The sequence below is a fragment of the Apteryx rowi genome, unplaced genomic scaffold (genome assembly GCF_003343035.1).
Source record: "Apteryx rowi isolate R43461 unplaced genomic scaffold, aptRow1 scaffold_21, whole genome shotgun sequence".
NCBI classification, from domain to species: Eukaryota; Metazoa; Chordata; class Aves; order Apterygiformes; family Apterygidae; genus Apteryx; species Apteryx rowi.
Window position 1 is genome coordinate 3,558,806 of NW_020448419.1, and position 24,540 is coordinate 3,583,345.

Here is a 24,540-nt window from a genome sequence, read left to right on the forward strand (position 1 = left end):
GATCTGCCTTTGTTCTAATAAGTGACTTCAGATCAAATTTAAATAAGGCAATGGTGAGTGAAAAAAAAAAGACAAGCCAGTTTAACCCCATAGTTTTAAGTATATGAAGTATACTAATTATATTGAAAGTTATATCAAAGACCTAGGGTTCGGATGATTATAGAGTAATTGTGTGTGTGTGTGTGTGTGTGTGTGTGTGTGTGTAGCCAAAATATTGGGCTACAACAGAAACCAAATGGGAATTATGACCTGCCTGATTCTGTATGGTTGAGCCCTCTGTCCCATTCTCGTGCTTGTGCTGGTTTCTTGTTTTTGCAGAAGAGCATTTCAGTGTGAATCTACCTTGTCCTTATGTGTTTGTCTGCTATGTTTCTTTTCCCTCTAATATTTTATATCTAATCATATCATTAAATCTTCCTAATATGGATCTGAAAATAAAAGGTGACAGCTGTTATTGAAAGAAAGGATCACAAATTATTTTTTCTTGGAATTGTCTGAGGTAAATTTGTAATATGCTTAAGAAAATAGAGAGCAAATCTTACCAATAAATTGAGGCTATTTCATTTTGGATGACTGTCCACTGAGGATTGTCCCTCTCTGCAGCTGGACTCAGAATATCATTGACATTGGTCACAAACAATCTACTCCTTAATATCCAGGACACAAAGTGTCTTTGACATCTGCCATCTCTGTTCCACAGTCAAACTCTCACCAGTGTGATATCGGCTGTAATTGAACTTGCAAATTGCTTCAGGATCTGAAATGCTGACTGCTTAATTATGATGGGGAAAATAGCATTCTACAGCCATAAGCTCAGATAACTGTGTAACTCAGAAACTATGTAATTATAAGTGTGAATAATACTTGCTGTGATTTATGTTAATATCAGTGGTAACATGCAAAAGGACCATTCTGCAGACCTTGTGTTCTTTCAACTTTCTGCAATGCGGAAGGGAGCAAGGAAGCAGAATGAACCACAAAATAGAGAGAAGGAAGGAAATGCAGGCCTCAGCATTGCTTCCTTTTATTATGAAGATGTTCAAGTGAGTAAGAAACCTAACCAGGGTTCAGAAGATTGCGCATTTCAATTGCCAGCTTAACCCACAGATTTTTCATGGAATGTTGTCCAGTCAATTTATCTGTAGCTTCAGGTCTCCATCTGTAAAACAAGGACTGCAAAGTCCCTGCGTTTCAGGTATGCTCTGAGGATTAAAAGCATAGATCACACTGAGATGCTTGGATACTCTGTCTACATGAGTCTACATGAATATCTGTATAGCCAAATAGAAGCCTTTCTTTCTGAACACCGTACAATTAGGATTCCGCAGGTTTTTTGACGCATTGTTAAAGGAGGTGGGACAGCCACTTTGCTTCATTTGAGCCTGGAGCAGGAATGGCAGAACAACTTTAAGCCTCCTACCCTGGCTGAAAGGGTGCATTCGAAACAAGACAGAGATACGCAAAATGACTCTATTGAGCTATCTCAAACAGCAGAATGAGCAAATCACTGTAATGACATGGCTTGGCTAGTTCCCCATGTTGCAGCTATCCCATTCAGATCATATCCATTTTTCAGTACTTGTGTGGTGTCAGTGTACGCTGCAGATCATATCTAAATCCCACTGAAGTCAGTGCAGGGTGTTTCTGTAAATGGATTTAGCTCAAGCTAACTCCATGATAGTGCCTAATACTGTTTACACTTACAATATATATCTGGTAGATTCACACAGCAGATTGGTTGTTCATAAATCTTTGTGTCATGAGAAACCTCAGTATTGTTTTCTTCTTGATTTTCTCTGTCTTGTCTTTTTTCTAGTATGTATGCCTCCATCTGGATGATTAAATACTCTGTAACAAAGCAGTTGTAGAGCCTGACAAGACTGCACTCAGACTACAGTCTTAACATAGTGGATGGACTTGATGTTTTTCCTTCCAACCACCTTACAATTGTTGTCATAAGAATGAATGATAATTGCATTGCTCTGTATTATCACTACATTTTTTGTCGTATGAATAGGTTCATTTAATGCTACCATCATGGGTTCTTTTCAAAATGAGGCATCAGAACTTAAAACTGTCATATCTTTTCCTCTTTGATCAAGAGCCAAATACCAAGGTCCAAGTACAGGTTTTAAGTAGATACTTCACGTGCTACATTTGCATCATGTGTATGCAAGGATCTTTAGAAAAGTGGTAGAAGGTTGCCCCTTTCTCTTCTATATGTTAAAAAAATGTGTGTAAGATTGTATGTTTTGAAATAAAAAAGGAGTTGACCCTAAAGGCGAGAGTAACAGAGTTAGGAGTAGAACTGAGGTCTTCCATTTTTCAATCCATAGTCAGTTGACTAGCGTTTTTGGATAGAGATACTAGGCAGAATATTTCAGGGTCGGGGCAAGAGGTAAGAAATTCTCATTGTTGAGCGACACCAGTCATGTAGCTACTTCATGGTTCCTCAAAGATAGAGAAGTCCTGTTTTACTGTAGGAAGTAACTGAATTAACTCCAGCTAAGCAGGTGAGCAAATCAACAGATGAAAGCAAGACAAAATAGCAAAAATATGAGGCAAAGAAAAATGTCCCAAGTTGATTCAGTGCAGCATTAAACATTAAATATAGACAACTGGATTTTTTTTTTTAAGTCCAAGTGTGCAAATCAACACTAACCCTACAAACAATATTCAAGCAGAAGGGTTGATAGGAGAAATTTGTCCTGAAGTAATAAACACATCTCCACTCACATCAATGGTTGTGTTTGGGCTGAGGATAGAACTTGGCTTTTTAATTTGCCTGCAGCGTATAAAATGTTCATTTATGCTGGCACTCCAGTAAGATAGGAATTGGAACACAGGAATTACAAAAGAAAGCTTAGTTTCCACTTGCTTTGCAGTTTAGTTCCATTCAGATACTCGTCCTGGATCGTATTCAAAAGAGAACAAAATTGCCTGTTTCTTTGCGTGGCGCTCTGTTTACTGGTTTCCTAGTTTCCTCCAGCAGGGATGCCTTCTTCTGTCCCCAGAAGAACCCCTTCCTTGGTACTCCATAATTTATTTTGTCTATTCTTTTAGCCCTCTGTATCTCTGATTCCCCTGTGCCTCTGATAATCTGTAGATACTGATTATGAAAGGATTTCTCTTAAAGGGATGTGGACTATCTTCAGCTTACATGGCTGAAAATGAGGTAAAAAGACTACATTAATAACTAGATGAAGACCAGTCTGATGGTTATATGGTCTTTCACATGTATTATTGTCCAAGTGTATGCTGAATATAAAAATCTCTATGTCCCAAAATCTGTTCATGAAATTAATTGGTGCTTTCCCTGGGTCTGTGTTTCTCTCAGGACAGATATCAGTGGATGGGTTTATGCGATATCTGAGTGGAGAAGAGAACGGCGTTGTTCCACCTGAGAAACTGGATTTAAATGAAGATATGTCTCAACCACTGTCACACTATTTCATCAATTCCTCACACAACACCTACCTCACAGGTACAGTGTTAGAGATATCTGATTTCTTACTTTATAAAAATTCATAGCATATTTGTGGGGATACAAAAAAATAAACCAAAATCATCAACAGTGAATGATGCCAGAGCTTAGTCTCCAGGGAAGCAAGGGTAGCTCTTCTTCTGATTGTTGTTTGAACTGCTCCACACATACATCAAATATACTTTTATTAACAGGTTAAAAGCAGTTGTGTTGTTCAGATAAGGTCTGATCTGAAGCCCTGTGAAGTCCCTGGAAAGTTTCCCACAACTTTGATAGAATTTCAGAACAGGTCCTTATTTGGGGAGGAAAGGAAATGATGTGTTTTTTTAATGACAACCAAGGACAGACAAACAAATAAGCAAACCAGAATATGAGAAATGTCTCTGCAGCTAATAAATTTGCCCCTGAACATCAAATTTGACATTTTTTTCAGGTCAAGAGTTCAATGAAATTTGCTTTGATTCAGAGATTAGAGTGAGTTCCCAAAATGGCACATAGCTTTCTGACAGTCCATTCATATCTGCGAGGACTGGAAATCTGGTGCCTGACCATATTTACTGTCTGAGTTGTAATGTTTAGGTGCTATCATATTTTTTAAAACCCTGAGCACCCAGAAGCTCCTGCTAATTTCAGTTAGAGTGAGTTAACAAGTCTGAACTGTATGATTTGTGCACCAAAGTCAACAAAACTCCTAAAACAGTAAGACACAGTTTAGGAATCCAGCTTTCAGCAATCCTTTTATAGTCTTAAGATGTATTTAATGTGAAAAAATGCTTGTAAATTCACAACTTTAGGTTTGTTTGGTTTATGTAAGAGCAAATATTTCTGACAAGCAGATGTGCACAAGGAATTTTCTTCTTGCATTGGATTTCATGTTTCTTTGTTTTGCGTTACATAAAAAAGGTAATGCTATGATATGTGCTAAAAATGTGTCTCTTGTATAATTATAGTCTTTTAATGTTATTAAATTAACAGACTTGCCTTGACTGACTGAGTCAGTCTGACTGCAAAATGCCAGTATGCAGTAATCTAAACACAACCATGCAGTGGTGATGCCCTGTCTAAACAGACCATGTGGTAGTTTCTTGAGTCTGTTTTGTGTTTGTGATAGCACTTTCTACAGCACCTTCTAGTACTTTCATTAAGCGAATGAACTGTCATTGTTTCCATTAGACGTCCGTTTTTCAGAAGTTTATATCTTTGCTGTAATATGTGTTTTGTGCTAAAACACCTATAAGTATTCAGCTTGACAGCTACTTTGTTTCTTTGAATTAAAAGAAATGAAGATCAGTATGGCCACTTTCAAGTTACGATTCCAATATGCAGAAATTTATGCTCTTTGGAAGAGTGCAGACACTTCCAAAGCAAAAGCAATTTTTAGTTATGATATTCTGCAGACGTCTTACCTCCAGTGTGGACTTTGTTCTGTCAGTGAGGATTAGGGCCCACTTTAGCAGAACGCTGCAGCGTTAGGCAGAATTCCTGGAGGAATCTGGTTCAACAGCAAAGCTCTTGTACAAATGCAGGAAGCAGAGCCCACAGGGAGGACAGACAGCATGGTCTGCCTAGAAGTTGGTTTAAAGAGATAAAATAGAGCCCTCCCCTGTACGAGCATGAATTTATAGCAAGTACCACACCACAGATTTTTATCAGGCCTGATCAGGACAGAGTCATGTTCTAAAGGTCTAAAAGCACAGAAGCCAAAGAGTAACGAATTAAGGATGCAAATTCATCATTAGTTCAACCCATTCTGTTTTTTAAGCATCTCGGCACTACAAATGACCTAACATACTTAATTATTTTAGCAGAATGAAAGTTTACCTTGAAACTGTTTCAAATTTGCTTTGCCTGGTATGTGAAAGTCTCCAAGTCATCTCAGATTGCATCTACAGATTTCTTGGCCTGCATTTTTAAATAATTTCAGAAACTACATTTAGAAGTATGATCTTCAATGTTCTTCAGTGTTATTTTAACGTAAAATTCCTGGCTGAATAAATTGAGGGGAGTAAATGAGAGTGAACTGGAGGAGAGAACAAATTAAGTTTGAACCACCTTCAAATTCCATTTAAGAGTGTGTATTTTAACATTTAAAGGCACAAAACACATGCCCTTCCCTTTTAGTAGGTTCATTATGTTCAGCAAATGCGTGACAGCTGGCTGGCAATGGGATTAATGATTTGATTTTTATCTGTGTATTACAAAACCTGGCTGCCTTAGATTTTGCTTTCAGACTAGACCAGATACAACAATCACATTGCCTTTTGCACGCTTCTCGCAAGGACTTAGTTCAGCTGAGACCCATAAAAGAAATGGTATTAAACTATTCTCCTACCCAAGAAGATTTCCAAGAACCTGCTGAAGTGCTTATGGCATTGGAAGGGAAGCTTCAGTAACACCTCTGCCCTCATTTGAGTTATGAAATGGCAAATAGTCATGTAGTAATTATTAGGGCAATAAGAAAACCATTCAGTAGCAATACTTTATTATTACTGTGCTTATTGCCCTACCAATTATCTGTCCCTTTGTTATTTTTTTTAACCCAGAAAAAGGATCCACAAAGAAACAACATTATAACCTAAAAAGAAACATGTGCACACTCTGAATTTATTTTTAATTACCCTGATCATTTTCCTAGCCTTTAGTGGAAACCCTTGGCAGTACATCAAGTCCTGATTATTTATTTAGAAGTGTTACTGCTTTCTTTTTCTAAGGGAAATGTAATTTTTAAGAACAAAGGTAAAAATCCATCAAGAAAGAAGTGATTTACAGTGATCCTAGGCTGGTGTCTTTCTGGAAACTTTTTTTCCCCCTCTCTCCTGTTTTTTTTTTTTCTTGTTACTGTCATATTTATTTATTTATTTCATCCTTCAAACCCTTAATGTTCCTGCTTTTTTCGGGTTTCTCACCAATATTGCCTCAGGTTATTGCTGTTGTCACCGTTGGGAATGACTTTGCAGCGTTTCTCTCAGCTGCACCCAAAGTCAAAGATAAATAATGATTATGCATCATTACTGTTGCATATTGTTTTTTTCTTTAGTTCAGAGGAAAAGAATATGTGAAATGCTAAATATGAAAATCATAAGCCTTTAACACATATTTTGTCTTTGAATCAAAATACAGCAGTAGGTTGCAGAGCTGTCAGTACAGGGCTTCTGGTGCCTAGCCAGCGCGGGACTATCCCACGCTTCCTTGCTTGCAGTCCAGTACTTTCAGTTATTTCTAGAAAAAAATCTTGTGAGGGGCATGTTCTCTTCTCCTGTATTGCTGCTATTACAGGCCTCTCCTGTACCATCCTCCAGCTTTTCTGGTCTCAGTTATTCCTCAGTCAATGCTATTTTTGCTTATTATCTGCTTTCAGCACTTCCCCGAAGCCTTCTTCACCCTCAAAGCCTCCCAAACAGTATCTCCACAATTTTAGAGATTACAGTGCCATATGGAAGGGAAGAAGGGCTGGGCAGTGCCTGCTCTGCATGTGAGTTTATGTAACACCACTAAGAGCAGTTTTTGGCTGGCTGCTGCTTTGTGCCCCTCGAGCTGAGCTGAATTGATCAGCCAGCAAGACCCAAAGCCTCCGCTATCCTCCAGGCCACCATGGCCTTCCTCTGCCTCCCCAGTGGGCTGGAGGGTAGGAGCATCCAGAGCCAGGAGCTCACCCAGCAGGTAGGAGCCGAGCTGAGGAGGAGCCATCGCTGTCCTCACACCAGGAGCTTGAGTTAATCCTTCCCCAGAAGTTGAGGCAGATACATGAGGTTCCTACAGGCGTTCGGGAACTGTGCTGGGGCCACGGTGTATCTTGGGATGGAGCATGAGGGTTAAGGGGTTAGAAGAAGGGGTAGTGGTTGTCCCTTCCATCAGTCAGCAGTTTTGTGGGGTATTTTTTACTTTACAACTCTCGCTATTTTTCACAATTCCCCTTCAGAATATCTTAAAAGCCCATGTGACAATGGGAAAAAGGGCTGAATTTCCAGCAGTTAAGTTAATTTGAACATGATAATTTCACCTCACAGCAAGAAAGCTACAGAGACTATCTGCTCCCAGTGGCTTATTCAGTGCAACTGTGGAAGCAGCTACAGTTTCACAGTTACCTTGTTGCATTGACTCTTTATTAAAAAATAAATCAGTGGAGGGAAAGCCATTGTGCTTTATAAAGTGAAAAGCTGATCTGTGTGGCAGGTCTTAGGTGGAACTTTTGGAGACCCTGGTTCTGTCCCCTGCTCTGAAAAAGGTTTCCTGCGCAGCCTTGAGGAGGGCCTTGCCTCTCCTGAAGCCCCGTCGGTCCCTCAGGAAGCGAAAGGAAGGATGGGCTGGGGGAGGAACCGAGGTGGGGAGAAGAGAAGGGACGTAGTGGATGCTGCCGACCCCTTTCCCAGCTCCAAGATGTGGTAGAAAAAACTGCTTAAAATTTGAATGTTTAGACATTATAGTAGAGAAGATTATACCCAAAATGGACAGACGGATGTTTTTAACTATGATATATCACCATATAGAGTCAAATTAGCTAGGATTAAGATTACATGGACTATCCATATGTTGACATGCACAGCTATCTGCGGTACACTGCAGATGATCAGCAGCTTCAGTAAGATTGTGATTCCCATCTCTCCACTCTCTTTTACATCTTCTTCTTAGGCAGAGTTTGTTTTTTTGTGAAGACAGCTGTGAAATTAAGCAGACCTCCGTGTAGACGCTCCTTTGGTCTCTATCAAATTTTTATATCAGTGCTCCAGTTTTGATGCCTGAGTGTTCATACTAGTGCTACCAAACCTCAGTTTATCTTTTTATTTCATTAAGGGGTACCTGCTCCCCCCTTGCCAGCTTCATTCACACCAATTCCCTCTTTCTGAAGCCATACTCAAAGTGAGTTTCCACTTTTAAAAGTGAGTAGAAACCTCTTGAAAGGGAAAGAAACAATCATAGAGATTGTATCCTCAAAGCAAAATTAATTACTCTAATTCAGATCTGCAGTTAGCACTAAAATTTCTGGAGAAAGCTCATCTCCACTAGCAACCAAGGTAAACATAAAGAGTACAAAAAAATACTGTTTGGTTGGATCTGGGTTGCTAGGTTCTTGGGAGGAAAAAGGAAAGACAAGTTCATTAAAGCATTTAGTTTCCTTCAAGGAATATTCACTATTGCTTAGCAGTGAGTTTTCAAGCTACTTTCAAGATCCTGGCGCTGCCAGTGGGCTGAGTGCAAATCCGAAGTTAGAGGTCGGCCAGCCCCTGCCTTTCTGGCATACCCAAGTGTTGCATCTTATGCTTGGGTGGGCCTGAGTGAATACTGACGGCAATTGTATTCCTGCGGCTGGCTGGAGCAAGCCTGACCACACGTCCTCCTTTGGTCTGGGGTAAAGCATTAAGGCACGGGGTAAAAGCCTTATTTTGACTTACTTACAAATGGTAGCAGAATATGTCACAGTGAGCAGTCTAATTCACTTGTGCTGTGCATGGCAAAATAGCTTGAAAGGAGAATAAATTCAGATGAATGCAGTGTGTCAAAGAAACTCAGCCACTAGCACCTTCTCTCAGTGCTAGAGTCAAGAGCACGACACCCAGCAGCACAGGGGTCTGAGTCTGCGTATTTGTAGTGCATGATCCAGAGCACTGATTGCTTTTCCAGGACTTCCCTTAAGAGATGAGGTCTGGGTCACAGGGGAAAGAGGGTACGCAGGCACTTCTTCATGCCATGAAAAGGTAGTGCTATGAGAGGACAAGGGGAGGGTTCCAGTTTCAGAGCAGTAAAGAGTCAAGTGACTCTAAACACCTGGATCCAAATATCCTCCAGCTTTGAGAGGATACATGTCTTAAAATCATAATCAAATTTCAAATCCATATATCATAAATAATGTGTATCTTTTTAAAGTGTTGATTCCCACTCATGAATCAGAATAGTAGGAGCTTTAGAATATTTGAAATCCATATTTTGCTTCTCTCAAGTCAGTCTTTTTTGGGAGCCAGAATGTACGCAGGATCACAGTAGAAAATCACTTGGAAAATCAGCAATGAATAAACCCAGGAAGGATGCACTTGCTGAGAAATAAGTAGCTTAAACCTATAGAAATGAGGAACTGATATATATGGGAAAACATGGGTCACATTCTCAGTTTATACAAATTAGCACAAGCCCATTGAGTTTAGTGTCTGTTCTGGTTTATGTCAGATATGATTTGGCTCAGTATGTTTTAGAAAAGCTAATTTTTATAAAAATCTGTTTCTCCTTGTCCAATGCAGCACAAGGTGATAAAAATACTATGGTGTTAGTGTAGATGCTGTATGTATTATAGAAAGGAATACAAAATTCAGTTTCCAGCATTAAAAATATGATGTATACACAGGATATTAAAAATATCATACTGCGGGTGTTCCCTTTAGTGTCTGTATTAGCACATTTTAGAATGCATCTATTAAAGGGATAGTTTGGAATAGATACAAATCGAGATTCACGCAGCAGAATTTTATAAGTAATATGTGTAAAAAACATTTGAGGGAACATTTCTAATGTTTCATATTTCTAATATTCCATAAGCTATTGAGACTACTGAAACATTTGTTTCCATTCTGCGCGCTGACTGGGAGTCTTTCTGAAGATTGAATGTTATGGAGGTTGAATATCTGCTCATCCTTAGCAGGAATTCTTCCAAAAGGGCTGAGTCTTATTAATAAGGCAGTGTGGAGAAGTGTCATATGGCAAGTGATGCATGTCATAATTTACTTAAGGACTTTGAAGGTCAAAGATCTCATAGTCCAGAATGGTTAGCAGTAATAATAGACAGTAGTCTCCGAGGAAATACAGTAGAGTTTGTTAATCATAAAATGTTTTGTTAATCAAAATTCAATATGCTTTGAGGGAAAAGAAAGAGTACGTGAAAGCAAACAGTTTTCTAAATGAATGCAGTTTTTCAGGCGGTACAGTTCAGAGGATCCATATAATCAGAGCTAAGTTTTCAAAACCAGACTATTAGGATGAGTACACAAAAACATGTGCTGCTGTACCTTGATACATGCTCATGCTTGTTTTCATCCTGCAAGAAAAAGAGCAACTGCTTACCCTAGACATTGCGATTGCACCACAAAAAGCATTTGTGTGAGTAAAGATAACCTGCCATAATCAAAGGAGAAACACAGAAGAGAACTGAAGTAAAGAAGAGACACATTGTCACTTTGCTAGTTCTCTGTTTGGATTTTCAGAGTCATCCAGCACTGTCCAAATTCTTCCGTTATTAACATATGTTTCCCATGGGTTCCAACAGGAGCCGAGAATTCTTATGGATTTCAATAGGAGTAATGTGAATTTATTGTGGAGCATTTGTGATTGTTCCAGATCATGTACTGGACACACACAGTAAACAGGAATTTTCAAGCAGAAGGGTTTTTTGGTTACAATTTATAGTGGAGAGTAAAAACATAGAGAAGGCAGACAATGATATTTAGTGAAGCAAACCAAAACACGTAGTTCCCAAAACAAGACTTGAACACTGAACCAAAGAGAGAGTAAATGAGGATTACAGTAATCTGCATTATGTTATGTCAGTGTAGCTCAAGTATTTATATGACCCCATCAGTGAAGAATCTTTAGCATGAATGAGCTCCCTGCCTCCTTAAAAAACAAGTGAATTCCATTCAACAAATCCAGAAATGCCCACTCAGGAAGTCTGCTATAAAGCAGGAAATTGCATCTTGTTTTCTCCATAACCAAAACGCTCACTAAGCCATTCTTTTATTATCTTTACCTCTCTGTTACAAGAAATTTGTATCAATATTACTGGAACCAAACCTGTTGTAGCAGATGAAGACTCCCTGGCTGGGTATCCTTTCCTGAATGAAACAACTGGATTTATTTAGTTTTTTAAACAGTCTGCAAGTGTGGGAAGTGCTGAGTTTTCCCTGTTTATTTTTAGATTTATATTATGTCATTGTTGGAAACTGGTAGTCTAATTAAATTTCTCCCTACATAATGCAGTATCCCATCAAGAAATCTAACTGACCAATTCAGTGTGGTGATTGCTGTGTGAAATATTGATTTGGGACCCACTACTGGTACCATTAATGACTGTGCGGGAAGTTTGTTTTATCTTGTGTTAAACTAAACTATATTGCATGTTATGAGAAAACATGATTTTGCTGTGTTAAGCTGCCTCTGAGTTTCACATTGCTTGTCAAAGGATAGCAAAATCTTTAAGAACCGAGACATCCATTTTATTTTATGTAATTGATACTGTTTAACAAAACCTTTGTATCAAGATAACAATATTGGCTTCTATTCAGTTTTTTCTTCTCACTCACAGTTGTTTAACTGAGGGCAGAATCCAAACCATGACATTGACTCAGCCTAAGTCATTTCCATTAAGTCCTTATGCTTTTTGTATGCCTTTGAGTGTTTGCGCTGTCAGCTGAGGGTAAAAGACGCTGTTAGCTTTAATTATTATTAGATTATTCGTACTTATTCCCGAGGCCCAAAATGACTTCCCTTTTTTCATGTTCTTGTTATGTTGTCGCAGCTGGGCAGCTGGCTGGTAACTCATCAGTGGAGATGTATCGGCAAGTGCTTTTGTCAGGCTGCCGCTGTGTGGAGCTCGATTGCTGGAAAGGACGAACAGCGGAAGAGGAGCCAGTCATTACACACGGATTCACCATGACAACCGAAATATCCTTCAAGGTACAACAGCACAGCACACGGGGGTAGTTCGCTTCAGCCGGGGCAGTTTCTTTTGCATCAAGCGCATCGCAAGTACATTGCTAAGCTTGAAAAAGAGCACTCAGAGAATAGTACTACAAAGGTAGATGGGAAGAATAATTTGGGGGTAAAAAGACGTCTTCAGAGGAGATTTCGGAACACACGCAGGATCACTGGAAGACGAAGGAAGTTGCAGTGTTCCAGCCTTTCACAGGAAGAGATTATTGGTGACCGTGGAAATCTCAGGAAAAGGGATTGTATGGCCTGATTGCCTGTGATATCAGTGGACCGGGCTCAGTGTCATTCGCAGTGCCCTTCCAGATCCGTGTTCCTGTGCATGCGTATGCAGAGTATCTCATGGAAGGGGAGAAAACAGGCCAGTGCAGTTAGAGCTGAAAGACCAAATATTACTGCTGCAACTGGTTTTGCACACTGAAAGGGCAAGTGTGAAGTGGATCTAAGGGCAGATATGGAGCCAGGAAGACTGGGAGGGAGGACTAGTATGTAGTATAACTACATTTCTCAGCACAGGAAGGGAATCCTGCATGCAGCAGTGTGGAGAGCTGTAATGTAGGCCACAAGGAAAGGCCTGAGCAAGGATTTGAACTGAATATCCTCTTTCTCTCTTTTCCGCCTGATTAGCCTTCTCAACTCCCTGGCAGGGTTGCCCCTTTCTCTTCAAGTGCCTTCTAGCCCTACTCAGTAACAGAGGCAGGAGCTAGCTGGCAGGGAGAGATGCTGCTGCATGTCCCACGTGGGAAAAGAGGGCGTGAGACTGACCACAACCCAGGAGAGAAACTCTGTGCCACGCTTTTCAAGTGATACTTGAGATGTGAACTCATTGTCTCCCTAAACATTTGGATATCTGACAGCCAGGTAACAAGCAGGTTATTGAGAAAAGTAGGAAACAAAAAGTGCTGAAAAAAGGTAGGAAAGAGCTGCTGTAGTTTAAATCTTTACAATATGCAAGCCTTTAAATTCCAATAAACAGCAGGCTGCTCATCCCCATTTGGGGAGGTCCCATCCGTGGGATCTAGACACTCATCATTACATTCACTAATTAAAAAATTAATAGTAGTGTGTGCAACCTTACCCTTATCCCTTATGCTTGGGGTCAGATCTCAAGCACTGATGGTGAAAAAGAAAAATGAGTAGCTTTGGAGAATGTGAGGGGATATTAGTGCCATTCAAACCCTAAACATTTTGCCTGTGTTTTTGAATTTCATCTTCAGGGTTTTGGTTTTTTTCTGTAATAAAGGGTAGATACTATACCCAGCAATAACATCTTGCTTAAATTGTTGTTATTATCATCCTCAAAGATTTTTTTTGATGTGAGGTTGTGAGGATTTGAGCGGGAGCAGGATGGAGGTGTTTTCCTGCACTATCAAGATTTTTAGTCAGCACAGCTTATAGTGATACACCAGGTTATCATTTTAGAAGTCTGAAGAAATAATTCCTGTTCATTTGAGACACTATCTCTTCATGGAAATGTATTTCTAGACTTACCTGTGTGCAAGAAGACGTGGAAAAATACCCATTTCTGAACTCTGTTGTATTATAGGTGATAAGTGTGGCTTTTTTACTAGCTACAGATTTGAAGCATCTCCCACACTTGAAGCATGAGGTTTTTTTGTCTAGATAGTAACTTCCCTTAGAAAAAATAAGTATACTACCATACAGACAAAACACCGAATTTCACTTGCACCAGAACACTCCTTCCTTTTTTTTTCCAATTTGTTTTCTCTAACTCTCCACTGATTGGCTTAATCACAGGAAAATGTAAAATACAGCCTTCTTGCACTTCTGCTATTAACTCTCCCATGGAACTGATGAAAACTGGTTGATGTTTATATGCATAGAGTTTGGTTCCTGAAAGTCCTTTAATTAAGGAAGATAACTCTCAACTCCTTTGGCCATGTGCAGGAATTTAAAACAGAATTAATCCAATTGACTCTTAAAAAGAGCATTAGCAGGAAGGAGAATGATCCTTGGTTGTTCAACTCTAGCCATTGTTTTGGCAGGGGAGATGACAGAAGATATTTTAAACCTGCTCAGGAATCTCTCACTTTAGGGCAAATGTTTTTTTCTCCACACAAAAAAAAATGTAAAAATGTATTGACTACCTGTTCTCTTTTCATCCCTCAAACTGTTGTGGTTGACTTAGGAGGAGCAAAATGGTAGTGAAATAATGTGTCAGAAGTGTGTGAATCAATTCAGAGTGACCACTGGCTCTTGATGACTCATTTATCGGTTCACGCTTTTGGCATGACCATGGCACACAACGCTTCTGTCCAGTCTGCCACTTTTCACTGCCTCAGATAGGTTTTCTGAAGTGTAGACATGGAAGTAATATATACTCCCCATTCTTATGTTGCTGTGTGTTGGCTTTTTTACCTTCCCTTATGACATACAGCAATTTGTGAAGCTTTTGTCAGCTGCGGCTTGTGAGCTGCTGCAAGCATGTGATCCTATAGAGAAACGGAAATATTTTCCATGCCATAACCAGGAGTCTGTGTGTGTGTACTTTATATATACCTTGGAGAACTGTTTCAGGTGAGTCATTCTGCCACTGAAGTAAGATACAGAACTCATTGTTTCGTTCTTTCCTGTCCATAAAGATTTGCATTCACATTAGAAGACACTGCAAGACTGAATCACCAGCATGCCTATTTCTCCACTGAACCAATGTCTGAGTTTCTTACCTCAGATTTTGTCTGTATCAGCCTGGCTTTACTCTTTCAGGCTATTTTTCCCCCATATGCTGAATTTTTTCTATTTTTCTAGTTGAGAATGCTGTTGAAAATAACTCTATGGAGCTAGTCCATAACTAGAGCAAGATTCCCTGCTTCTACACGCAAGCGTGTAGCATAGTTTTGCTGTTTTGTTGAACACCACTGCTGTCTTGGTTCAGCTCTGTTGTATAAATCCAAGAGTAGAATTTGGTCACAGTATCAAAGCAATGTTAAAAGTGTGACATATGTTGTATCTTTCTCTGAACATAAGTTGTTGGTCCTTTAGAAACAGCTTGTCACAGATTTCCAGTTTACCTCTCTAGTGGTAGGACTGAGGAGTCTGACATTTCCAAGGGGAGAAAAATAGCCAGTAAATCTGGGAAACATCAAAACATGGCCAGACCCAACATTTGTATAAATTATGGTGAGCAGGATATTCAGAGTGGCTCAAAGATGTAGAAGGCCCAACTGTGTTTTCATGTTCCTGAGTCATTTGCAGCATGGCTGCATTGCAAGTACAATGTCAGTCCAAAGTGTCTGTGAAGAGTAGACCTGCCTAACATCAGCTGTGTTGCTAATGCCCAAGCCTGCACTTAGAGATGGCTCTAGAGGTATGAGTACACACACAGGTCCTTTGAGCTGTCTCATATTCACTTTGAATAGATGAAGCATAAAGAGTCGTCAGGTCCAGCCTGCAAGCAGATCGTCACAACTAAATATTCCAGAAAGACTTGAAGACTGCTCTCTGCAGTACCTCTCATGTCCAGTCTCACATCTTCTTAAGCACTGTATGATGGTCTGTAACCAAGGTGAGGTGTAGATGGGTGGAGACCAAGCTAATGCCAGTGCTGTGGGTGGAAAGCATCAAGGTGAGAGGACTTAAGTATTTGTAATCCCACTCTCTGCCCTGTTTTTCCCTTGCAATGGCAAGACTGCCTTAGATGCTTTTAAAAATCCCACCCACAGTGACCAGTCCAAGGTAGGACCAGCACTTAGCAATTTCCTGGAGCTAGAGAGAAAGTGAGAGGCAGGCGTGACTCTGGAGGTCACCCCCTGGGTCTTGTCCCCCAGTGGGAGAACGACTGCTATGAACGTGCAGCTTCCTGCCTGTCTGCATCCAGCCTCCTGCACCATTCACTGCTCTTTGGGCAAACGCTTTGCCTTTCTTCTTGCTCTAAAGGCCAGAAGTGCTCTTAGTTGAAGCATATGAATGGTTAGTGGTATGTGAAGGGTTTAAACATTTAGCGATTGCAGTTTATTATATATAGTCATTCATCACGTGTTAGAGTGTGTTGAAAGAGCTGATTTCTCATCTTCTAAGGGATACTATGGCAATTTGTGCCTGAGCTGTGTTTTTTCCTACTTATGTGATGGCTGTAAATTCTGGTATATCCTAGCTCGTATCAGCAACTCTGAAATAGCTTGTGCTTTTCTTCAAGACCAAGCTTCTACAATCTGAAATTGTAAGAATGTGCCAGAACCTCGGCTTTCATTTTAGGAAGCGCATTTCTAACTGTTATGCTTCTGAATTGAACTTTTAAAAGTACAGAAGACAAACAAGAACTCCCAATAGAGGGCTTGTTTAAAGTAAATAAATCTTGCAACTTTTAGTCATTCTTATGATTTGGGAGGGAACAGGCTCGTGGGGTCTTTTAAACTACAGATGTTGACAGCAATGAATATGCGAAGTCTTCGGTGCTCAAGTAAGTTCCCCTGAAAAGAAATTTGTATTCCGATAGAGAAACATGAATAACTTCTAACAGTGATGCATTGCTATAGGATATATTGTGCATCCAACTAAAATTAGTGTCATCAAATGATTCCTCTGCTGGATTTACAGTTGCCGTCTTCTATCAAAGCTGAAAGGAAGCTTCTACAAAAGCTTCAGTTTGTGAGCCCTGTGTCTGATGATTACTACACAGTCAATTCCTATAACCGAAACACTTTTTTTTTCCTTTTTTTGCCTTAGAGGGTTTTATTTCTCACATCAAAAAGAGGGAAGGAAACTTGTGAGTCAGAGTAACTAAAGATTTTACAGATGTGTGCTTGTGCAGATGATGTTTAGAAGATACAAGTTTGTCAAAGCATGTTTATTATTATGTAAAATAATTCACAAAAAACATAGCTTCAGGCATGGAACAATTCCATGAAAAGACCAAGTTTTACACTTAAGCTATTGATTTAGCTGGGCATAAGTCATTTATGGAGTAATATAACACTTGAGACTATTCAGACGTTTTGGAGGTCTGATTACAGTTCAGACTGAAAAATTTGGTCGCTGCAAAAGCATGTCCAGAGCCTTCTGAGGCATTCAGAATGGAAGAGCTGGATATGATTTCAGGCAGTTTGGGTAGGATATCAGATCTTCGGGTTCTTTTCTGTTTGCTTTACAAAGACCAAAATGTCATTCCTTTAGACACACAGATTTGTAACTGTATGCATTTTAATCCTTTAGGAAGTAATAGAAGCTATTGCTGAGTGTGCATTTAAGACATCACCTTTTCCAATCCTCCTTTCCTTTGAAAATCACGTGGATTCGTAAGTAATTACCATGTTTCCTTGTTTAGTATTATATTTTTACAAATAAGCACAGGATTATGTATTCATTTGTGGCAGTTTTATTACCTGACGTTATCAATAGCTCTTATCTCAAAAACTTATAGCAGTCTAAGTAGCCAAGATAACCAGAAGAAATTGGGCATGTTCTTGAACACACTCCTGAACTAGAACCTTTCATATGAAAGTGAGTGTTTGGATAATTGTGAGTGAAATCCTGCTAGCTTTGCAGTCGCAGTACGTGCTGCTTGAGTGAAGCAGTGCTTCACCAGGGAAAAAGAAGCAATATTTCACTCGTTTACGACCCCGTGCTGCACTATAAACATATTCTGTGTGCAGAATTTGGTCTGTTACTCTAGTATCAGAAGTAGAGCCCAGAACCGTAGACCAGCCAGGATTGCAAAATGGGCAGCATGGCTGTCCATGACAGCAACTGTACCGTTTCTGACCAAAAATACCAGTTTGCCCAAGCTATGTGTTTTTTTCTTAATTACAAAATAGGGACATTTTCCTGTTCAATAAAAAATAAGAAAAGGAGTGAGAACACTTTTAAATTTGTCCCAGGGAGCTAATTTAATTTTTTTTGTGGGGGGGGGGGGGGTGATTTTCATTTTGACACTGTCTTTTATTTAGATTTGAATATAGGGAACACATTTTTTAAAATGAGGTCTCATTGACGCATAAATGTCCCTCAACTTCAGTTGCCTTTTCCCCTTTGGATTCATCTGTGAAAATGTTTTCAGCCCTTCTGGGGCCAATTTGGGATGAGATTTTTTTTTTCATTTAAAATAGAAAATAATCTTTGGGGCAGCTATGAATGATATAATGCAAATCAGAGAAGATGCTGGCGTTTTTTCTCTTTGAGGAGAGCAAAGGGTGAGGGCTAACTGGTTTTCCATTGTTTCAGGAAGAACATTCTCATCATAAGGGAAGGAACTGGTAGAAGAAGCTATGTAAGAGTGTTTTGGAGAACAGATGTGACAATATTGATCAAAAATGATGTAGATAGAAAAACGTAAAATCTGAGAGCTGACCTATGCCACCTTAATACCTTAGAGGATAAGTTTACACTGCCTTTTGCGGGCAAATATGTGCTTGCTCTGCTCACCCTTTGAGGCCACATGGTTATGACTAAAATGGCTACCTAACTGTTAAATCCTGCTTAATCACTTCAGTCTCCCTGTGAAAGACCACAATGATACTGTATTTCATTTCTTTCTCTAATAAATCCTCTCACTCTTTTCTTTTTACTGTGTTATATCACATTAGACTCACTTAAGCTCACCTACAGCTGTAGGTTGTAACTTACAGTGCTTTTCACAGTGCTTCCAAATTTAACCTGTCGTCTTTAAAAAAGATCTCGCTCTCACCTGTCATTCTTCAAAGTATCATATTCTGTATTCATTCTTCTGTGTTTTTAAAATTTGTATTCACTGTGTTCCTGTAAGGCAGATGAGACAAATCAGCATCTGATTTATTTTAACTATGAGTACATTTTCCTTTCTTTAAAATTCTTAAGAGTTAAATCTTTGGCTATTCCGGGGTGGTCTGTTTGATTTTAGGAAAGTAAAGAAGTAAACAATGACATAAAATAAACTCACATCAGATGCGTTATGTACAAAAGTGGCTTTAATACTGTAAGATGAAACTTTTGTCAAAATTGACGGTGGTATGATACTACAGGAACATGTTGAAGAGGGAGTAGAGTTACTGCTGCATTACTCCCATCTTTGCAATTTAGCCCACAGAAATCAGTGGACCTTTCTCTTCAGAAAACTCTAGCCATGGAATAATCAATCGCCCCAACTGCATTATCTGATGGTCTTTTTCTTGCATTGCTATGACATTAGCAAGTTTTTAGTAAAGCAAGTTTGGTAAAACAATATCTAATATTTTCTCTTTGTGAGGCTTTATTGCTATTTATTATTTTTTGCTGCAGTAAATCACCAGAGTTAATGTGTATGATTTCTAATTTTGCTTTGGTTGAAAATAATTTCTAGTTATTTTACTGACTGCTACAATTATCCCTTCATTTCTTCATTAGTTGCTAGAGAAATCTGCAATTAGTCATGCCACTCAAAGAAACCTTCACCTAATTTCATGGAATGCTCCTTTTGTCTCATCATTTACTTGGAATATTGTTTTTCTTCTGGATTTGAAAGATGGTTTTTGCCCTGAGTATTAAGAAACAATGCTATAAGTGTTTTCATAGAACTGCTGTCAAACAAGTCCCCTGACATCAATTCCCATTTCTTTTGGGTGACCAATTTTTCTTCTGATTTTCAAGTTATGAGGGTCAGTATTCATGGGTGAAATGCTGGTCCCATAAAAATCAGGAGGAATCTTGCCATTGACTTAAACAGAAATATGGTTTTACCTCTGTTCTGTATTCATGTCTTTTTTAAAAGACTGTGATTTTCAGAGGTAAATATGTTTTAAATCACCACGACAGATATGACACTGTTAATCACAACTGGAGTTAAAGTGCAATTTTTCTTCTTTCTGGTTTGTGTTCATGAGAATATTTTTAACACTTTTTTTTTGTCTACCTAGTGAACAAATTACTTTTTAGCACTGATATTAATCATCTCATTTTGCTTTCTTTCAATGTTTTTCCTAGAAGGATTCCTCTGAAATGGTTTTATAGCATGTGAATAATTTTTACTTCCTTTACTGTAATTCCAGCATGTAGTATATTCATTCTTGCCTAAGTTTAGACAGTAAAAAGTCTAGAAAGAGAGGTGAGTGTTCAGATCTTAGAATATATAAAATATTATGTGTAATACCAATTGTGTTGATTGAAGTCACAATGAGCATGCTAAAAAAAGACAGTACTAAGACATGAGTCTGTCAAAAAATAGAAAAGTGCCCTGAAAATGTTGGAAAGACCTCGAGAAGACCTTGACGTTTGAAACTGGGCTTACAAGAAGATAAGCTATCTGCAAATCTGAAAGCAGACACTCTATAATTAGAAATGCACTGATGACATAGCAAAAGGTTAAGTGATCCTTGAGCAGTATCCATATAAGATTGCTTCCAAGATTAAATTTAATTACAGTTATTCATATAGCTGATTTCTTGCTGGAATTATTATTTCAAATATTAACAGGATTTTTATCACTTTTTCTTCCTACACTTTAAATTATTTTAGACACTTTGGGGAAGGATCTGTGTCTTACGCAGAAGAGTGGTCTCTGCAGGAGTGCTAATTACATGAAGTTAGGAGGAGAAGTCCTGCAGTAGTGCCAAAGAGCCTCTGTGACTGACCTTTATCATAGGCATAATGCAAACACAGTAAAACAAAATACAAACAATACAGTAAAGTTAATGAAATATTTTCTTCATGTACAGTATATTTCCCTTTCTCCGAGTACCATGTTCCACTTAATCTTGCCTTGCCCTGACATCTTTGGGGGGATACATATTTACTCTATGTGCTACCTGTCCAGATCCATACAGTGAAAAGCATACTGAGTAGACAAAGTCAGCTTTTTCAAGAAAATCAATTTTCAGTAAATTGCTTGAATGCTGAGACAACTTTCCATAGCAATAGATGTAGACATTTTTTTACTTTAGGAAGTATCTGGTTTTTTATTTCATAACAACACAAATGGGGAAATATGTCGATGCAGAAAAGTAGGTATCTCAATCAGTTGTTCCAGTTCATCATTTTGAAAAGAAAGGAAAATAAAAAGAGACTAATATTCTAACTTTTAAAATGCTAATAGTAATACATAATCTATACTATTATTAATGATGTATCTCTTGAAACAATATATAAGTAGGGAACACACAGGAAATACCATTCAGTGAAATGCTGGTACTCCTAAATATTTTATATCTCCTAAATTTCTCAGTTCCCTTCTTAAGAGATTTTAAAAATATCTGTATATATAGTCCAGATCACAATGAAAAGTAATTTTTTAATGCCCAAATTTTCCTAGTTTGGCCTGGTCTACTATTGCAAGATTTTTTGATAATATTAAAAACTGTTAGTTTTTCATGTAATTTTCCTTTTCCTGCTTTTTCCTCTTGGGAAGTGATAACTTTGGAATTTATATGCTAAGCCAAAATATGCTGCATTAAATTTTTTTCTTTTGCAAAAATGAAAGTGCTCACCGGGCTGTCTTTGAGATAAATATGTAGTGAAACATGGAAGATGAAAAGAATTTGTTCTAGCTGTGGCGATCCTGTGAAATTTATTAGATTTAGCTTTTGCATGCTACTGTCTGTTCTCTGTTGAGAGCTCTTTTTGGAGCTGATGTGCCCGTTTAAAGAAGCTGATGTCTGATCTCATGTCTATTACTAAGTTTTAAATAATTGTGCTCTTTTGATTCAGGGAAATATCCTTTGAACTTTCTGGGTCCTAAGAGCATGGATCCATTCAAAATATACACTGGTGGAGAAGATTGAGATAAACCTCCTTATAATGACCCCCCTTGGAGGCAAGAGTTTCAGCAAATACCCGGTCTGCTTTCTTACTAGAGGAGAATGACATGCCTTTCTTTTCCTTGATAGCTGGCAGTTAGATATTGTCATTGCCTGATTTATTCTTCCCATCATCTTCTCCCTTGTGGGTTCTTCGTTCTGCTGGCTTGCTTGTCCTCATCTTAATTTTACACCTTCAGCTGAAAGTGGCTCTTAACTTTTTTGCAGAATTGGCTGCATGTAGAAGAGAGTGTTAATGAAATACTGTAGTGATTTAGACCGCATGCAGCACTTCCATAGCTTTGTGGAATCATTTAAAACCTGCTTGCAATACGCTTTGTAAATGACTGAGCTGGTGATCAGTTTAGCCTGTATTGGCTTCAAGTGACATCCAGAATGCTGAACTCAGGGAAATTATGTTTTCCAACTCAAATGCCATCCAGGCTGTATCTCAGCTTTGGTTTGGCCTTGCTGACCCCAGGACTGCTCCAGTGCCACACGCTCAAGGGCCACCTAATGACAAAGTAGTCATAGCATAATAGGGGAACTGCTTGAGCAGCAAGAATGTAAATAGTTGTGCAGATGTGAGAAGAGACCACCTTGGGCAGATTTTCTCTCCTGAGAGGTCTTTTATACTGTTCTGATAATGTAGAGAGTCTTTAAAAGGAACCCACCATTATATCTTTTTTAACTTTTTTCATGTAGAAGATTAGTCACGTATGCTAAAAACACTTTGTGGGAATAGGTATTTGCTTATTTTAATCTCAAGTGATGAAATACAACAGTAAATGTTGGGATTTTCAAACTTTCTAAACACACAGGGTTATACTGTTAGTCTACAAGAAAAAAAATGAGCACTTCTCTTTTCATATATACCCCACTGTTTTGTCATGAAAAATAGCTCCATAGTACCCTAATTGTTTATACCATTCATGTATCTTCCATGATATAATTAGCAATCAGTTGAGGAAGTTATATTAAGCAGTATAAACCTGTCCTTCTTTAATTGAGACTTCCCAACAGAGTATCAAAAATAGAAACTTTCAAAGAGACCTAAGCTCAGATGTTACAGATTTTAAACAGGCATATAGAACAAAAATACACAGTTGTCTGAAAGAAGAAAGAGAGTGACTGTAGCTCTGAACTGCATTTTAAGAAGATTTGAGTAGTATTTCTAAGCAGTATAACCTATCTTCAGTCCTAAAACTCCCATCACTGTGATACGCAGGAATTACTTCCTTCTTGGGTTGCATTTTGGGCAAACTGATTATAAGTAGAGTTTGCTGAGGTTTGGCTTATCCCTAGAGGATGTCATGAAAAACACCAAAGTAAATTACTATGGTAAAATCTGGCACGGTATCTGATAAAAAAGAATCTCACCACTGATCCAAGCAACGAGCTAAAATTATCATCCAGCAGCTCCACCTAGCAGCTTGTTAAGTCCAGGTCTCCACTAGGAAGGCTTTTTGGGTGTGTTTGTCCCAGTTATATGCATATTGCATGCATATAGTATGAAATGCTATGGGTAAAAAATATGGCTATACCAGCACTTATTATGGCAATTCTCCAGCCCGACATAGTATCTCCTGGTGGTAGTATACTCTATGACTTTTGGCGATGAGGATATGCCAGGTCCTGGCTGAGCTGGCCAGACCCGTGAAAGGTTCTGGTGCAAACCTGGCCAGCGAGGTGGGTACCATGTTACCGCTTCATAGCGGGACGCAGTGCAGAAATGCAGTTGCAGTCTTCCAGGGGCTGCGTGGGCACCGCTCTCGGCTCCTGTGGGATAACACAAGTAGGGTGGAAAGTGCTGCTGCAACAAAATCTGCCCTAAAACCTTGCTGGGCCTGAACTAGCTGCTTCTATACCAGTGCCTATTCCTGATGCAATTTTACTGCTTTTGATACCCGAACAATCTCTTCTGCCCCTTCTTCCATATGGCTGTGCCATATAGACATGCCAGGTCAGGTAATAGGTTCCCGTGGTTTGGGACGTTTGAAAAAGAGGTACCTGCAGATGAGACTGCTTTCAGTGTAACTGTCTTGGTTTGAATGCCCTAGGTTACGTGTGAGAAAAAGAGAAAGAAATCCAAATGCGGTGAGTGTGGGGGGAAAGAGTGCCTGGAACATAAAAGGGACATAAGGGAGAAAATATTTAGGTTTTGAATAAAGACGTTGCCTGAAAGAGGCAAATTCATGTTACAGTTACTTCCATACACTAACAACTGACATACTCATTTTTTATTTTTCATTAAGTGCATGGGAAAATCTACCTCAATCTTAAAAGTTCAGTTCTACTAGTATTCAAGTGAACAGTGCCTTTACCTCATGTATAACTATCCTTTTGATAAGCTCTATTAGAGAGGTCGAGAAATTGCATGATATATCTAGATATCTGTGAACAATTCACAATGATAGGATCAGCAAATTTTATCTAGTTTAGGGATATTAGATGCTCCATTGCTGCTGCTTTCAGTTTGTAGCATGAGTAAATCTCAATTATTTCTTTCTTTTCGCCCCCTTTAGCCCTAAACAGCAGGCAAAAATGGCAGAATACTGCAGATTAATATTTGGAGATGCACTGCTTATGGATCCATTGGAAAAATATCCGGTAATATGACTTGGTATTTATCAGATCACAAATCTCTGTGTGAATTCTTATTTAAGT

At 38.8% G+C, this 24,540-nt stretch overlaps 1 protein-coding gene across 1 annotated transcript in view; it reads left to right on the forward strand.

Moving 5' to 3' along the window:
* The window catches only part of PLCB1 (phospholipase C beta 1), a 484,775-nt gene that overhangs the window by 352,192 nt on the left and 108,043 nt on the right, over window positions 1-24,540 (forward strand). Inside the window, exons 12-15 of the mRNA XM_026064146.1 lie at window positions 3,338-3,484; window positions 11,982-12,139; window positions 17,345-17,427; window positions 24,399-24,483. Of these exons, the coding sequence (XP_025919931.1) occupies window positions 3,338-3,484; window positions 11,982-12,139; window positions 17,345-17,427; window positions 24,399-24,483 (473 nt within the window). The remainder of the gene's footprint in view (window positions 1-3,337; window positions 3,485-11,981; window positions 12,140-17,344; window positions 17,428-24,398; window positions 24,484-24,540) is intronic.